General features: G+C 31.5%; 2 protein-coding genes across 2 annotated transcripts in view; both read left to right on the top strand.

Moving 5' to 3' along the window:
• The window catches only part of LOC119832939 (G-protein coupled receptor moody), a 62,314-nt gene extending 56,213 nt beyond the window's left edge, over nucleotides 1-6,101 (top strand). Inside the window, exons 2-4 of the mRNA XM_038356770.1 lie at nucleotides 1,555-2,012; nucleotides 4,910-5,148; nucleotides 5,222-6,101. Coding sequence (XP_038212698.1) covers nucleotides 1,773-2,012; nucleotides 4,910-5,148; nucleotides 5,222-6,065 — 1,323 coding nt within the window. The 5' untranslated portion in view covers nucleotides 1,555-1,772 and the 3' untranslated portion in view covers nucleotides 6,066-6,101. The remainder of the gene's footprint in view (nucleotides 1-1,554; nucleotides 2,013-4,909; nucleotides 5,149-5,221) is intronic.
• A 684-nt stretch (nucleotides 6,102-6,785) lies between these two features.
• On the top strand, nucleotides 6,786-13,986 carry LOC119832940 (G-protein coupled receptor moody-like). The gene is made up of 3 exons (XM_038356771.1): nucleotides 6,786-7,045; nucleotides 10,155-10,393; nucleotides 10,900-13,986. The coding sequence occupies exons 1-3, from the start codon at nucleotides 6,815-6,817 to the stop codon at nucleotides 11,669-11,671; spliced, it is 1,242 nt and encodes a 413-aa protein (XP_038212699.1). The 5' UTR covers nucleotides 6,786-6,814; the 3' UTR covers nucleotides 11,672-13,986.
• The last annotated feature ends 5,689 nt before the right edge of the window (nucleotides 13,987-19,675 follow it).

Raw genomic sequence — 19,675 nt, 5'->3', positions numbered from 1 at the left:
ATCAAATTTTTTCTATTCTTTCAAAATTTCTAATTTATAAAGCATTTCAATGCTATAAAACTAAAAATTAAATTTATATTGGTTTTTCCCTAAATAACTACTTGTCTGCAAAAATTAATGCCTAAGTAGTCATATTATACGGTCTATAATTGAATGTAGTGGTTAAGTTAGAATTATCACAAATAAGAATGAAATTACGTATAATTTTTGTTTTGTGTACCGTGGGAAACATTCTTAACCATTTTTATTTTACATATGTTTATGCAAATAAAAGCAATGTTGTTCCAAAATTTAATGTTAGATTATTTGCTCCAATTGCTACAGTTTAATGACTACTGAAACCGTAACAAGAACTCAGCAACAGTAAAGTTACCTTATTAAGTTCCCTATTTGAGAAATACGCTCTAATTAACTAGCAGTAAAGTCGAAAGTGATTTCTCTGAAATCGCTTAACTCCTTATAAATATACCGTCGCGCCCTCGGAGAATGTACCTCTGATTTTAATAAAGCTCATTGAAAAATGAGAAAAGCAATTAATGTTTAATTAGAAATTACTACACACTTTTGCATGTTTTTCTGTTAATTGATAATGTTGTTGTCGTTTAGCAAAGCGCTTTTAGCACAATATTTTATTTATTTATATTATTTTTAATATCAACGAACTTGTAAACCTTTTGATTTTAATTATTTTAACATATTCTCTCTATAACTTTTATAATAAGGGTATCATAGGTATATTCCAACAAATGACCCTCGCCCCCTTAATAGTAGCTGGAAACTTAATCTGTTACTTACAAAACGTTAAAAATTACGCTTATAAATCGTGTTCACTCCCATACTGATCCAAAGAACACAAATCAAAATATCCGTGTTTGATATAAAATTGTTGGCATATTGTCCCATTAAAGAATCAGCTGTAGAACCTCCACCTCCTTCCCTAGAAACATCGGTGACCTTATTGTGGAAAAGATTTTTTTTCATATATTACAAGTGGAAAATAACATAATTTTAAAATAGTGGAAAGCTACGTTTAGCTATGCACTTATATGCTAAACCTATGCTAAACAATTTAACTCCGTGATAAAACTCTCGAATCCGACATAGGCGTTAATCACAAGGAAGTCAGCTGTTAGCATTTTAGTTTGGTTGATTAGTACCAAACTGGTAGATTCCCTTTAATTAACGTAGATGGTGTAATCGGAAATGCTCGGAAGTTCTCAAGTCCGTGGAGATAGATTATTCAACTACATAGATCATTATCTATAATAAATGATCGTTTGGAAACAAATCTCACCAATATTAAATATTAAGCAAAATTAAATTTTAAATGGTTAAAATTTTATCTTTTTGTTGTTTTTGCCACAGACAAGGCATATCCGATATGCGTGGTATAATAGCAAATTGTTTCCTTTAATCCTCTTCATTAACAATATTAAAAACATAAATGCAATACTGCATTACACTAATTGGATTTTAAGTGCACTTTAACCCTGTCAATTAATACATTATGTTTTATAAGCTTGCATTATTTGTAAACGAATCTTATCTCCGCAGGTCATCACGCGTAAAACAATAATGGAGCCGACTCACTGATAGGCATACTTCCTGAGCAGCTGCCCGATAGCCCCACAATGCGTTATCACACGAGACTCTTGACAGAAACGAAGTTCTGGGCCCCTTATCAGTCGTGGATGAAGCCCGCGCGTGTCCCGACCTAAACAAAACGCTATATGGTGGCAACCTCGTGAGAAAACGATGTGTAATCTGTTAAAATGGGTGATTTGTTTCCAAGTATACCAAAGAGTACGCTGGCCAGTGAGGTAGACGGACAGAATTGGAGCGTGGTCGGTCTGGATGCATATAACACTGATGAAGAATTGGCTGCTGTGGAACTGTTTAAGGACTACCCTGAAGCCTTGCTGAGGTTCGCTTCAGTATGCTGTGTACTATTCATGCTGGTTGGGATCCCTGGAAATTTCATCACTATAATCGCTCTGGCGCGATGTAAGAAGGTGAGTTTACATATATTTTGATATGTTTGTGCGAAACTGTTTGGACTGTAATTACAAAAGTTTCGTTCACGATTCCGGAACTAGTTTAAAATTGACTAACTGTATGATTTACAACTCTGAAATTAATTGGAAATGGTATATACCTATTTAGTTTTTAGTATAGTCCCCCGGTTGGTCAATAATAGAAAGTTTTTGTAAATATGCAATTATTGGTGAAGCTATTCCAAAAATGATTGCATGATTTAATAACAATTCGCTTTGTATATAAAAAACTTTGTTTTACATATAATCTAACTTCATCTTATACCTTATTATAACTCAATAATCACACGTAGTTATAAAAACCTGCGATACATAAAATTGCTCAGAGAAAGAAGAAATAGGAAACGTTATTGAGAATCTTAATATAAATTGATCTCGATATACGTTGTTACGTATGTGAACTGGGCAATAACAAGGTATTGAAATACCGACACCATGTTATTATCTTAGTGTTTTAATATACGTAGGATTATACACATCTTGCGCCTCGCCTTCGCCCGTGGTATATACATACATATAGCCCATAACATTCAAGGTCACGTATATACCCATCGCCGAAAGAATTTAGAAACTCGATCCAGTTTTAACAAATAGTTGCTGAGATTAGCAGGTTAAAACGTACAAAGTCTTCAGCCATATAAAATTAAAATTTATAGTGATTTATGACAATATATCATCATCACACTGTTTTATATTTTTAAATTATGTTATATTTCTATAAATTACTCTTAAAAACTCTGCTGCTAGGTTTGCTCAAAGAAAGTAACTGATCAATTGAATAATTAATTCAACCCGGTTATCAGTGTAATTATTGTAAATATCGTTTCATCTGTCGTCGCTTAAATTTTTGGACTATTACGGTTTTATAAATGGTTCATATTAAAGAACCTACTCAATAGACAACAATATTGATACACAAACAATTTCGCCCTTACATATTACGCTTCCTTATTTATCAGGATATTGTTTCTTTCTTCCTTTATACAAAGAACTTGAAAGTGAAGTTAATTAATCAACGTCAAAATATATTGACTGCCAGAACTCTGATGGATACAATATACAATAACACTTGTAAAACGATATGTTCTTCGCATTATTTTCCAGCAATGGAAATCGAGCCACCAATCTCTAGTAACATATAAACAATCGGCTCGTTGAACCTTTTTGCGAAGTGTTTCGTTGTACTTTGATAATTTTCTATTTCTGAGATTTCCAATTATTATTCCTCTCATAAAATTATAGTAATTGTACGTTTTCCGTAACTAATATAACAGTTCTAAAAAGTAGATAAGGGTTATATACCAACGGGACACAAAATGATCAAACAAATTTACTTATATACGTACAATACAAAATTGTGACGCCTCATTCTTCATTGCTTGTCAAATGTTAAAAAACATGAAAATAATCGATTCTTTTACATAACAACAAATAATTAATGAATATGTTAGTGCATTACCGTTTATTACCGTTGAGCTTTACATCGAAAGATTTCCCGCCTTCAAGATATGAATAGATAATTAAAAATAAACTAAAAAAGTGAGTGCATTCCCAATGTGAACAATCAGTATTTGCGGAAGAACAAAAAAGATAAAACCTCGTTGTTTACACATCACATTTAAGATAATGCGGTCATCGTACAAACACAAACAAAATATATTCAAGATAAAACCAGTTATATAATTGGTAGTTTACAGTACATTTAATTTTGTATTCATAAAATTACAAATTAAATAAACATTTGGCATTATAAAATAACATGACTTCATAATGAATATTGACTTCATAAACTGTTATTTTCCTGCAAAAAAGAGTGTTTTTTTCATAAAATTTTCAATTAATTTGTATGAATATTAGATTTATTTGTTAAACCTTGAGTAGAGGTTGAGCACCTTGCTCTTGTTATTTTTTATTGTGACATTTTAACAAGGTACCGGCATTATTTATTATTTATGTTTTGGAATGTAACACTGCTAGCCTTCCGACAGCGGCTTCGCTCGCGTGGACTACAAAATGTATTTTATTTTTAAAGACGTATCCAATGACACGTTTAATTACACAATTTTAATTTTAATTTTACAGTTATATAAAACATATTCAGTTAGAGTTATATATAACAGTTAAATAAAATATTATTGACAAAAAAATATTTCTTTTTCGTGATTTAAAAATAAAATTGTGTCTAAATCTGCCCAATAGTTCTACTTGATTGAAGCCCATATAAACAGACAAACAATTACTATTACTGTTTTATTATATGTACAGATAATATACACTCTGCCATTTACAGAAATACATATGACAGAACGGAAGAAAGTAGCAAATATTTTTCAGTGAAATCTCATATTGCGAGACCTTTGTGATAATATAAAATGTCTGATTCGCTCTAATAAAAGCGCTTCAACACACTTCTTATCTTTGTACACAACCTTTCATGTGGATTACACTTTTATAAAAGATGACATTTTAAATATAAACTTGTGATAACATTGTTTATTTTGCTCTTAGTATATTTTTAATATAATTTTCATCTCTAATTAATTAAATTAACTATAAGTACAAAAAGGAAGAAGAAATTACAATGATATGAACAGTTGAATATGAACGCATTCATAACAATATAATTTTGTACGCGTAGGTCAGTGTTCAGCCGACAATCATTATAAGTAATAAATAATGACTTTCGAGGATGTTGATAACGCAGTTTAATCACTGAGTACGTGAATTCATTGAGTTATATTTACCACATCATGTAACATGTAGCCATTCTATTTTTATAGTTTACATATATAAAGGAAACTGTAAACCTAATTTTGAATACTTGTTAAATAAATAATATTTTATACTCTTTTCAGGTGCGTAATGCAACGGCGGTGTTTATAATGAACCTATCATGCTCGGATCTGTTGTTCTGTTGCTTCAATCTTCCGCTGGCCGCGTCGACCTTCTGGCAGCGGTCTTGGACACATGGGCGCATTCTCTGCCGAATGTTTCCCTTAGCGAGATATGCGCTAGTTGCCGTCTCGCTGTTCACAGTCCTCGCTATTACTATCAATAGATATGTTATGATCTCACACCCTAGACTGTATCCAAAGTAAGTCTTTTTAAATATTTTTTTTTTTTCTAAATGAAGTAAGTTCATCACTTATACATTTTCATTATTGCAGATTATACAAAAGACAATATTTAGCCGTGATGGTAGCGGGCACGTGGGCGTTCTCATTTGGAGCATTGATAGCGACATGGCTAGAAAAATGGGGTCGATTCGGTCTAGATCCAACTATTGGATCGTGTTCAATTTTACCGGATCGCAATAACCGCTCACCCAAAGAGTTCCTCTTCGTCGGCGCTTTCATGTTGCCCTGCTTAGCTATAGTCATTTGCTACGCGCGGATATTTTGCATAGTAAGAGATGCAGCTAGAAGGTCACGAGCTCCTTGTAGTGGACGGCCTCGACCGGGTTTAGAAGATTCCGCTGTTGGATCAGCATCTACAGCGTTAGAACGGTCACCGGGACCGGAAAATGGCGTTCATCACACCAGTATCCCGAGAAAGGCGCTACTAGCTCCGCCTATACTCCATTGTCCGCCAACTCCTGGACCTGAACGATCATCGTCATCAGGTGTAGACACTCTAGATGGCCACGACGACGAATGCGCATTGGATGCGAAACCTCGAACCCCGAGCGGGGGAGAGACTGCCAAACGGCTGCGCCAAGCGGCCGTCGTTCTTAAACGCACTCCTGCCCCCGTCAGACCGCCCCGCTTAACTCCGAAAGACAGAAAACTGTTGAAAATGATAATGGCTATAATGTTATCGTTCTGGGTATGCTACCTGCCGATAACTTTGACGAAAATATTCCGCGAGTTCACGTCGCACCCAGCGGCGAATATAGCCGGCTACATTTTGATATATTTGACGACATGTATAAATCCAATTATATACGTGGTTATGTCGAGCGAGTACCGGCAGGCTTATAAGAACCTGTTAATGTGCCGCAAAAGGGCGTGACGTTCGCCCGGCGATGGCGTATCTGAGAAACGCCCGCCGTAACTTCCAACGTAATGAACTGAAACAGTGAAGTGTTACATTGTAGACGCTCAGAAACTTATTAACACTAAACTTTGTACTTGTTTATATACATGTTATATGTAGAATTTATATGAGAGCATGTTTTTCCATGAATAATTTGTTATAATCGCGAGCCGTCCGTGATTGTGCTAAATGATGATGAGTGCAATGTTTATTACAAATTAGTAGAGATATAATCAAATGGTATTTAAACTATATATTTTATAGTGTAATTGTGTTATTTATTTACCTTCTGATAAGTAGGAGATAAGGTATAATAGTTACAATACGATTCTCGTTATTTTTACGTAAATTAATAGAAGTATTGAGTACTACATTATTGATGGATTGAAAATATTCTATAGTTAATATATGAAAAAATATCTAGTGTAGTGAGTATTAAATTGTTTTAACATTCCTGTAGTCCTATTATGTTTTTCATTAGTGATAACTATGTATCTGTTTAAATTGTGATTAAAAAGGAAGCGAGTTCCGATAGCGTGTGAGCAATAAATTTTTATATGGTTTAGTGTTCGATAAGTAAACAAAGCAATGGGCTGAATAAATTGTTTAATATCAAACGGGCGAAACCCGTTTTATCCAAAACTGAGTCATTAAGGAAATATTCTAGGAAAGAATTACCACAAAGATGTTTATAAACTCATTTGTAATGGACTAACTGTGGATGAATGACGTGCGAAGTGTTTGAAATGGCAAAATTTGAAAAAGGGTTTGCAGTTCTGTTTGCTAATGGAAGTGAATTCTTTAACTTATCGGACTCGGATTTGGGTTCAGTGCAACTGTTCAAGGATTATCCTGATGGACTATTGCGATTCACGGCGGCTTGCTTCTTCATCTTCATGGTTATTGGGATATCTGGCAACCTCATCACTATCATCGCCTTGGCACGATATGAAAAGGTATGTTTTAATGTTTTAAATTACACATACACTAACAATTTCATTGTTATAATTTCCTTTGAGCAAATAAATACTTTCAATTTCATAAGATTACCAAAACTGCAAAAGAGTTTGAACATTGCCGATGTTCAGTAACTTCAAATAGTCTCACCCAAAATATGTAACAATAGAAAGACTGTGTGAATGAATTTAATAAATAATTTTGTTAGTAATCGATGTCTCGCATGCTCGCGTCATACAGCATCTTCGCGTCAGCACATACGTCAATAAACATATTATTTATACTCTGAAAACGGCATATTATGACTAAATTGTGGTCAAAATGTATCCTCATAACACAGTTAGGTGGAGAAATCGTTACTGTGTATTTGTTAGAAGCGCAATCTTAGTGAAACTCGCACGTACGTCGACTACTTGACTTTATCTTATAAAGGTTAATATCGGGAATTGATATAGGACTAATATACAATATCATCCTAGACACAGTCATCCAGAAAAAAAAAGAAGTGAAAAATTATTATGACGCACTGAAGAATATATTAAAGATAACTATTTCACCTTTTTTAGCGTTCGCAAACATACCTTCATGTATAAAGTAGGTAATAGTTAGAAACAAAAGCATTGTACTGATACAAACTCACTGAAATATACAAAATAAAGATTACACATACCTAAAAGGGTAGCAGTCTGCCATTGTTTGCTCTAATGCTTAGGCTTATCCCTAATCGACAAATAAAAACGCTTCTTTGTAATATAAATTATAGGTACATTAACAATTTGTATTATGGCAGAAATAATATTTTCTTTTTATGATAATTAAAATAAAACTAATCCGGAAAATAAAAACATTACCACCTCTGCAGCCCTGCAGTATCTGAAAAAAGTATCCCGAATATAATATCTCGTCATCGATTCCGTTCACATGGTTGAATACACAATGAACGGCTACCAGAAATATGCAGATATTAAATTATATATAAATTTAATTCGCTTCAACATAGTCTATAGGTAACAACACTGAACATTTTCAACAATCGCTACACGTGAAATGCCAATGTATTTAAAACCTCTTGTATTACTTAAACTTCTTAATAATTTAATCACAATGTATGGAAATGTTTATAACACTTTATTAGAATGATTTCCGTGACCGATTGAATTAAATATAACATGATTAATTGCTATATAAACATACGTATTTACAGGAAAACAATTGAACTTCAACCAGACTGTAACGTTAATTAGACACTGATAAGCACTAAATAATTATTATTAATTTTATATCTAATAAAGATGTCATGTGAGTTATGACACGCATAAACATATAATAAAATACCCTTTGCCTAAACTAATAATCCACCTGTACACATTTTTATTTGTTTTATAAAGAAAATTTACGCACACACAAAATTGCAAATGGAGGGACATTTTAATCCGATTGTGTCGCTTAAAGTATTTGCACTCCATTAAACATGTTTTTATGTATTCAAATCACTTTTACTTAAAGGCAATTTGGCTACGAAAATGTAATGTTTTGAAAATTTTTTTGTGTACATGCTCATCATGCCCTTTGTCACTGATTTGTTTATAAATGACATACGATAGGTATTTCACAGGGTGATTCAAAGTGCAAATAGTAAAGAATACAATTTATGACTTATCATGTTTTTGCGAAAACACACTTATGAGTTTAATTCAAAAGAATATTTATTGAAACAAAAAAAAACGTTAACTGTTTGAAACAAATAGAAATAGTAGACTCTGAATTCGTTTTGATCTACTCGCACTACTCTTTGATCGTACTGTGATTTTATAATAACTATTATTCCCAATAAAAATGTACTCTGTACTGACGTGTTAAATATTTACAGTATACGATATATTCAAAATATCCATATTCGAATGAGTCGTTATTTCCTCAATAATAGTGAAATTACAAAAACCTTAAAAAAGTATTAATCTTCACTTATTTTTCATTAAGCAGAATGAATAAATTCATCAATTACATAAGAAATGAACAACAAAATAATTTAAATTAATTGCTAATTTAATTTGTATTAAATTTTAGCTTGTGCTCATAAACAAACATTATCAAATCGCATACTCTCGTAATGTCTATAATGTATCAGTAAGAAATATGTTTTAGAATATACGACGATCTATTTTAGGATTTAATTATTACTGATAGTAGCCTCCCTTGACCCCCAGACAACCAATACCTACGAGTATGTACTGCAAGGTAATTATAGGGTTGTAATGGTGTTGTGCTTTGTACTGTCAAAGACGGAGATTAACCCTAATATGATCAATTAAAAACAATTTATTTCTTAATTTTAAAATATATACTCTTATCTCAATTTTAAATTGAAATGTACTTTGTTCAGTTGCGTACAACAGATTTTTTTTTATTGCTAAATAAATTGTTTGCTTGGTTAGTATTGTAATGATTAATTAAACTTAAATGTAATTGTTATCGTTGTAACATTGTATCATTAATCATATAATTAACAAAGTTTTTATTTTTCTGATAAATAAATTTAAATTATATTATTTATTAATAGAAACGTTAAAGCGTACTTAATAGGTGCGACTGAAGGCGTGGCACTATCTTATCTTAATCAAAACACATAACTATGTCGCGAAAAGTGATTCCTTCATAAATTTATGCTATCTTATCAATTATTATGACGTCATAACTAAATAAATATTATGGGTGAAGTCGGAAAAATGAAGTGTCTGTTCTCATTAATTAACGGCCTAAGAATGTCTCGATAACTTTACAAATTATTATGCGTGGAATGTCAACAAACTAAACACCTATTATAATATTCTGTTTTATAATTGTATTATTGGTACTGAAGATTGCTAGGGCCGATGAAAGTCCGCTGCCTTTGCAAATGTTCATGGGCGGTGGTGATCGCTTACCATCAGGCGGACCACCACCTCATTTGCCCGCTATGACAAAAAAAAAATCAAAATAAACAATATGAATTAAATAAATTTAAACCATATCGATAGTTACCGAGTGTAGTACCTACATATATAAATTAAAAAAAACATCGTTGGTATGACTTCGTTTGTGAATTTAATGTAATTTCTTCTCTTACAGGTACGCAACGCAACCGCAATATTCATTATGAACTTGTCGTGTTCAGATCTGTTGTTCTGCTGTTTCAATTTGCCCCTGGCCAATTCCACCTTCCTTAATCGATCTTGGAAACATGGCATTATATTCTGCAAGCTATATCCAATAATGAGATATGGTCTCGTTGCCGCCTCACTTTTCACTGTCCTGGCAATTACAATCAATAGATATGTAATGATCGCACACCCAAGACTATACCCAAAGTAAGTATTTTCAGACAATTTTTATTTTTATGTCATAGCGGGCAACAAGCATGCCAAAACGTGCTCGACTACCACATACAATACATATTTTAACGAAGTAAAAACATCAATTTTAAAATACACCAAAAACACACATTTTTAAATCGATAATTCCAATTTTGAAAACGTTTGAACCGTCATTGAATAAAATTGTATTTAAATTTCTATGAAAATAAATAAATCAGATCTTCTAGGTCCCTTCCCCTTAGGTCTTCTAACCTTACTAGGTCTTCGATAACTACATAATTGATATGATGGACAAAAGCTATAAAAATCTTTTTGTCGCCATGTTACTGCCAACACAAATATAGAATATTTTCTGATACGACAAACTATAACTCGTTAAAACATTTAATACTCCATACTATTTTTCATGAAATCAGGAAGATACATTCTTTAATGGATATGTAACATGAATAGATTGAAATTTGGTACGTAATTTATTACAGCTATTACGCTTTTTACAGGATGTATAAAACTCGCAACATAGGTATTATGCTGGTGGTAATATGGATGGCAGCTTTCAGCCTTTTAACACCGACAGCTTTGAATAAATGGGGCCGATTCGGACTAGACGTAAAAATCGGCTCCTGTTCCATTATTGATGACAAGAACGGTCAATCGCCAAAGAAGATCCTGTTTTTATCTGCCTTCATACTTCCTTGCGTCGCGATAATCATATGTTATACTCGTATTTTCTTCATAGTTCGAAAAACATCAAGAAAATCCAAAAGTGTACCGTACAAGGGAGGGCAGCCATCGTGCGTTGAATCATCGTCCATTGATTCATCGGATTCAATGTCCGTTAGAGTTTCTGGTCCTGAAGTAAGCAGTAGCGATAATTTGGAAAACAATTCGGAACAAAGTGAAAATATGGCCACTCAAAAGGCGGCAACATTTCAGATTCAATGTAGAGATGAAACTAAAAGATCTGAGAACAGACTTCATAGGACAGCTCTAAGAAAGTCTATGGCGATGCTAAAACTGAGTCTCCCGACACGAAAGGATAGACGACTCGGGACAATGATAATGGCCATTATGGTGACGTTCTGCGTGTGCCATCTACCAATAACAATAACCAAGATGTTACGAGACATAAATCCTGTACCAGCGTCAACGTTGGCGTCCTACATCCTATTGTATTTATCTTCCTGTATGAACCCAGTGATCTACGTAGTAATGTCAAACGAATACAGGAAAGCTTACAAAAATCTTTTTAGATGCAGACGGAGATCATGATATTTTTAAAATTAAACTAGAATCTCTAATCTCCATTTTGTAAAGTGTATAATATCGCTTAATTGAATACTCAGAAAGTAGTTAAAAATTTCTTCGTTGCATGTTAGAGCAAAACGAGATTGTAAATAGATAAAAATTTAGATGTTAATGTAATATTAGATTATTTCTCTCCTGAAATAAGTTAGCATAACATAAAGTAATTGTGTATATTACATAATTACGTGTAAGATGTATAATTGTTAGTAGATTGAATGTATAAACGGGCCCAAGGAGTAATAGAATTTGACATTCCGTACTGGTTAATTATGTATCACCCATATAAAAGTAGTTGTATAAACAACTAAAATTCTGTATACGAATAGGTATATTATATTATCAGATACTGGCAATAACGTATGCATATTTGTAATTAAAATAAGTATCGAATCGAAACTCTTTCACGGTCGACGGTGTATGGAATAACTAACTAAACATAATATATTGTTTTAATGTTAATGTAAAACTCTTTCGATGTGGAATTGTATCATGTTAAGATGTAAACTAAGTTAATATTAAAAAAAAACTTTTATACTAAAGTTTTTAAATGGGGTTTGTCTGCTTAATAAATACAAACACAAAGCAACACAATGTCTAAAACAATAATAATTGATCTGAATTTGTACAACATAGCAAGGAAAATTGTGTGAATAAGTCACTCCAATTAACCACGGTTTCTATTACAGTAAATGATTCTAAACTAAACATGACTTGAATATTTCGAAACAACAACGCAAAACCTATAAATGGTAATTTAATAATTTGTTGCAAATTATGCATCAAATTAAAGTCAAACAAATGAATATACTAAAGAAAGTGCCATTTTTATCTACTAATTACATTTAATGTATATTTGTCATTTAAGCCTTGCGATAACAAAGGAAAGTGTGTCGGGTCCTAATTGTTAATTTATTAATTAGTACGTCATTACGGATGAAATGAGGTTCATTAAAAATTTTAAACTCATCAAAGATGTCTATTGTTTATATAGTTATTGAACTATATTAAGCAGAAATTTGTAATTACAGACTATGCTTTCTCAAATCAATTAAAAGTATTAATAGTCTTAAATACTACGTTTATAATAATGATACAAACTCAAATTAAATAAATGGTTAGATTTTGTTACGTGTGTTTGGGTCTGATTGAATATATGTAGAAAGAAGTAGTTATTAATCTTTTTAATTTCAGATGTAAGTTAGGTTTTCAAGATTTTTACGAAAAAAATACTCTTAAAAGAAACGTATATTATGTTATGTAATTATTGTTAAAGTCTATATTTCCCGTTTACTTACATATCTAATTAAAATAATGAAAATAATATTATTATTGTATGATACAATACTATAGCATATTATATAAAAATGTTTATACATGAAATAACTATGTTTTTAAATTATTGTTCGGTATGATAATCCTATTTTTTACCAAGCGGGTTTTCCAATAATCTTTCAATAGGACTTCACTGGTTTGTGATTAATGCAATGAATGCAATATATAACTTATACGTTTGACAACTACAACTAATGCGCACCTACTGAAATGGCAATTAATTTATTACTGGATAATGAACACTTTGTTATTTAATTAGCTAATGAATTAGCCTACCACTACGCTGCTAATACCTATCGAAATTCGATATATGTAGCTTATATAACACATATATAGAAGGGTCAGAATATGGAAGGCGAGCTCATGTTATATGCTATGGAAAAATTATTATCGAACAGATCCTTTAACTTTTTGGCGGTTAAATGTTGGTAAGCGTGCAGCAGTGATGTGTATTTATGTAGGTAAAAGATATTAACATATAAAAGAATATAAATGAAATACATTGAGCGACAGCGATTAAGTACGTTCTAGATACGCGCGCTCCATCTCAGACCACATCTCAGCTTACCATCAGGCGAGATCGTGGTCAAGCGCTTCCCTTCCGCTTCATTAATAAAAAAAAAGACATTTAAAAAGTTGATTGCATATTTTCCATATTATGTACAACTGTAATTATGTTTATAAATGATCTGTGCATATTGTAATAAATATTAATTTTAATCTGGAATGCATCCGCGATCTTCAATAAAATTGCATTTAACAAACGTTATTTTTGAACATTTCATGTGTAAACACTTACATGATAAACGATTTATGTGTGTTAATATTTATAAGTAAACATGTAACGAAAACACCAAATGTCTTGAACCAAAGAACCAACTCTCCTGGGGCCACGACACCCAAGCCATTGTACTTACCAAAGATGTAATTAAATAAATTGAAATGTTCTATTCTTAATGCGTTTTATTTCTTTATTTTAATGTTAATTACAGTGAAATGACCTTATGGGATTTCATATAAAAGATTCTATCAAAAGTGTTCTTACTATGATCGATGATTCGTCTATATAGCAAAAAGTTTTCTAACACTTCCGTCACTATCGTGAATTTCAGGATAAAGATTGTACCTACTTGTAGATATATACGGTGTATACAAAAATGATTTTTTTTTATATGTTTTCTTCGACAATGGAGCTGGTGGGTCGCCTGATGCTAAGCACTACCACCGCCCATGAACATTTGGACAGACCTAACGCATCTACTTGCTTTGATTACTGACTTCAAATTGGAAAGGGATTAAGAAAGAGGAATAAAGGAAAGGAGTGGGAAGGGAAAGGAAAAGGATACGAGCCTAGGGCTCCCCCACTCATTGGACGAAACACAAGCGTGCTCGACTACCACATATAAAACAACATTCAGTTGATTTCCACTTCACATCAAATTTGATTCACACTCATTCCAACACGTTACTGATATGTATTAAATGTGTCGCTCTATGATAATATACCTAACCAACAATAACTGGAAAATGGATATAAAATGTTTGAACATGACACCTGAGAAGATTCCTCGACATCAAAAATAAACTATATCTACATCGACATAGATTATAGTGAATTCTGGGTTAATAAGGATGCTATAATATGTACGACTTTTGTTTTTAAGCATTTATGCAAAAACTTAGAATCATCAAATAAAACATTATTTTAATTAATTTACAATGCTGCAGTGGCGCGTTTTGTGCGTGATGATGAAAATAGTTCAGATTTCAGAACCAAGGCATTGATTTTTTATTTAAATACATACATTCAACTCGTATTCGTATATAGAAATCTCATGAATATGTGGTGTATGTAGGTACCGTCTTCGTCTATCGCGATTCTAATTAAGATCTATAAACGAATTTAATAAAGTAAAATCACACATTAATACAGATAACTGTTACTAAAATAATTTTTTACCATCTTAAGTTCACATTCAATAACGATATTGAAAAATATAGATCGTAAATTTTATCATATAACATCCATAGATTAGGCTAAACAAAATATGACATCTGTAAGATTAAATTTTGTCCCGTAGACGTAACAATATAATAAGTGTTCTATAAATGTCAATATTTATAAAGGTTCATTTGAAGTCGAGGAATAAATTAAATTGATTAAAAATTTTCATTGTATCATCTGCTGAATCAGAATAATTAGTTTTATCTTGTTGACTTAATTTGCATTCAATTACGTTATTATTTGAACGCCAGATATTAAAAGAGGATCCACTTTATACTCAATTTAATGACCTTGAATTGCTTTGAATAAGCTCTTGTGTTCATATTGTTACACATCAGGCAATCAAATTACATCAGAAGGTAATTAATTTTGAACAAAAGCAGTTTATACAATAGTCACGTAATTACATCGCTCTAATAAAGAAAATTAAATGAAAATAATTAAGTTTATATACTCATATTGATATTTTGTTTGAAAATGGTCAAACGTAATGTTATTAGAGTCCTTTAAATATAAATTCTATGAGCTATATACGTCGCAAATACTGAATACCATCCATATATTAATATCATGAATGATAAGAAAGATCGAACAAGACCGGGGCGATATCTTAGGTATATGAATTATATAAAGCATTATTATCTGTAGGTAAGAGAATAAAGAAAATTTGTTGGCCAATACATATATATCAACAATGCAATTATCAATTCTTTTTAAATGGCATTGAAACGATCAAATTCTTAATTCCGGTGTATTTTATAGTGTCCCGCCGGCGATGTATTATGCTGTACGTCACAAAATAATTTAAAATGGATTCAAGAGCTGTTTCACCTCAGCCTTTAAAAACACAACCTTTTTTTGCGTCAGTATAGCAAAAATATACGCCTATACATAATTACAATTTAACGTTAAATTTGTCAATTGACGTTTGAATTTCCGGCATAAAATCGTTTGTGAAACATTTATGCGAAGCTGAATTATATATATATATTATATGTATATGTCATTTGTTGGTACTTATGCGTTATACCTAGAGACTAAATTAAACGTAGGGTACTAATTATTATTAAGAAGAGACGCTCTAGACAGAACAAAATAAAGTAAAAAAGAAGAATTTATTTTCTCTCAACATTATAATGACACAAATAAATCACTTTCAGAAAACTTTATCATTAATTTTCAGACTTCAGTAACATAACCCACTGTAAGGCTAATAAACTGATAAATTTCGTAATTTTTAATTATTTGGCGTGAGTTTCTTTAGGTTCTATTTCATAAAATCCCTTTCGTGGCTTATTGTCTTAAAGAACAAATATATAAGCGAAATCGGTACATCTGTTCACGCGCAATGCCGTGACTAAGAGAAATAGGATTTCTTTTTGTTTATAGAGATTAGGGTAATAGAAAAATCCCAGCGCTTTATTGAATGACACACGCTGATCACTTTGTTATTTATAACATTCTTTTGCTGGTCAAAATACAAAACATATAAGATTACTACATCTTTTGTATTACTCGACCATACGTATGTACCATGATGATAAGTGTTGTCTCTCGCTTACCACCTCATATATATTTCCGAAGCAAATGTGATACAGAAAATATGGAATGGTCGTTCCACAAACTTGTGTAGGCCACTATTTCTGAGAGATTGCATGGCAACAACGGTAAATGTAAAAATGATATTTTTCATAGGAAATAGAAATCATTGTTCTAACTGTTTAGTTTTTACTACATAACTGTCCGCGTAGTCAAAAGATAAGATCGACAGCCCCCGGGTTTTATATACATAGTTCCCGTTCTCGTGGGATTTCCGGGATAAAAACTATTTTGTGATCTGGATAAAAACTGTTCTTTTTCGGGTCTTAATTGGTTCAGTGGTGAAAGCGTGAAGCGTAAATACTTTTGTATTTATAATATTATTAGGGATTACAATTTATAAATGCGCTATCGTTAGTAAACATTATATAGTGTTTAAGTAAATAAAGTATTACCTAATTACTTGTAAGATAAATTTAAATCAAGGATGTTTAAACTGCACATGTTCTTTATTAAATCTTTTTTAATATTTATAATTTATTTTTTAAAGTTATATAAAGATCTTCACACTAAATAAGATCATACATACTTTTTATCGAAAGTGAATATTTTCAATAGCATTACATGAAAAATAAATAAAATAAATTATTTTGTAAAACAAATCCAAATGAAAATCTAAGAGGGATTGAGTTTCATGTAGCGTTAGTCTCAGCTTATATGAATAGCTAAACACGACAATCCGTAGCAAATTTAATAATGAGCATGATCAATGTAATAACAGCACCTAAATGGAAACTTCAAAAGCATTTTAGGTTCTATTGTTGCAGTAATACAATGTAGCACACTCTTACATCGATTAATAATTATGTTTCCCTTATATCAAGTTATCTGTTTCAGAGCTATAATCAAATTACAGAAACTTATTTGATTCCTGCCATCATAATATAATAAAAGTTGTTTGGCTGCCCTCAATCGATACAAAGGTAAGGACAGATCTCAGAACACAAAACTAACAAAGTTTGTTATGCTTGTATGATAACTTATTATTCAGAAATAGGTGGACTGACCCAGTGATGGATATCAAGGTTTATATTTCTTTATTTGAATAGAAGTTTGCGACTACTCATTCGCTTTTGGTATCCATTCTCTACAAACCTATAAAAATATAGTTTTTTAACAAAAAGCATTACTGAAACACCGAAAAACTTAAAATCATCCCTTTTATCCTTTCCAGATTTACATGGTATTTCAAAAATTAATTAAAATCGGGTTATTCTGTGATACTATGCGTTGAACATAAAAAAATTAATCGTGAACTTGAATACCTACTCCGTTTTCATCGTTTGATCAGCTAAATCCATATCTACAATAATTATTGAACTACAATATTATGTATTTCATACATTCGAAGAAGAAAAAGGAAATGTTGCTTGACGCGTGAAGACGATTTAACGGATTTGGATAATATTTTATTTGTTCATGTTTAGTGATAGTGGATACATAAATGCTTGCTTTGTATATATATCTGTGGTATATACAAGTTATACACTTTGGTGTCACAAAAACTGTATACGGATCAACCACTATTAAATTCTATACCTGATGCAGGGATACCCCTGCATAAACCAGTGAAAGGAATGTCTATGAATGGTTGATAATTTACGTACAATGTTATAACTATAGGTATCGATATTTATGGGTTTAGAGTTAATGCTCATAAGCAAGAGTTAAACAATTTAATAATAAAATATTTTTACATACAGAATGTATTGTTATAATTTTGTTTTATTTTTTGTCTTTACCCTTTATTATTCTACAATAATAATATTAAAGGTGCGTCCAGTTAGTGTGTGTGCACTACATTAAATGATATATTAAATTAAAAATGCATTCTTCTCTGTATAAGAAATTCGTGTCTTCTCTTTACCCTCTCTACAAGATGTTCGAACGGATCACATCAATATATTATGGTGTGTCTAGTTACTTTATTTTCCCGCCCACTTAATCCAATGTTTTTCTTGTTGTCCATTACAATGTTTTCATATGGTTGTATGTATTTATCCTTTTAGATAACGCATATTGTGCGCATTACGCTTATCATTTGAATAAGAATTATTGCAAAATTGAGATTGTTTTTTCTTTATTTTTCTGAACCAACAATTGTAAAAAATATTTTCTATTGATCCTAATATATAACAATAATAAAACAATTCAATGTGTGATATAGGTAGGGTTGCTGCATTGATCATAGTAATGTCAGCTCGAATTGAGTCCTAACGAAAATTGTGCCATAATTAAAATTGGAAAACAAATGCACTTTCATACAAATGCAATGAGGTCATTATTGCACCAAAATCATTGGTTAGATAGGGAAATGTTATCAAACAAAATTGATATTGTCCATGACAATCCAAAGTAGAGCGATAAGGCTGTTGACGCGTTTCCGCACAGAACGGATATCCGTTTTACTATCTGCCCTGATTCGTAAACAGCCCCTAATATTTCTGTGTCCTTATTGTAAATGTCTACGTTCTATTACTTCAAGACAAACTGTCGCCATTATAGGCCACTGGCATATTTGTGTTTATTGTATGTATATTTATTACTTTTAACAGTATACTTTGTAATCTAAGTAAATCTGTAATAACTCTGTCGAATTAGGATAATATCCTGTAATGATAATAAGTTCTCTTTGGTGTGATTAAATAAATAACAAAAATAAAATAAAGCTTTCTTTTCAAATGTTGTTATAAACATAAAAATTAAAAACGATTATTCATGAGGAGTCACCGTCTATTTTGCGAGGATGGTTTGCAACAAAGTGCACAAGCTTAACAAAAATGATTAATCGAAATATGTATTGCTTCTGATGTCTTTAAAGATAAAAACAATGTTTAATAAATAACTTAATAATTAACGATTGTACTCATGAAGAAAATTAGATACATGAATACAAGGGAACTTTTTCGAAATGCCTGTTATGCTTGAATAAACTGGGCGTTATAAAATCTTTGATATTACCTAATCGGAGTAAAAGGAAGCCATTGAATCGTGATTGGTTTAGAAATTGAGTGCAAGTTTTTCAATTCTTT

Source organism: Zerene cesonia, chromosome 16, assembly GCF_012273895.1.
Source record: "Zerene cesonia ecotype Mississippi chromosome 16, Zerene_cesonia_1.1, whole genome shotgun sequence".
Classification (NCBI taxonomy): Eukaryota; Metazoa; Arthropoda; class Insecta; order Lepidoptera; family Pieridae; genus Zerene; species Zerene cesonia.
The sequence above is the reverse complement of the archived record's forward strand: the minus strand, read 5'-3'. Positions and strand labels throughout refer to the sequence as shown.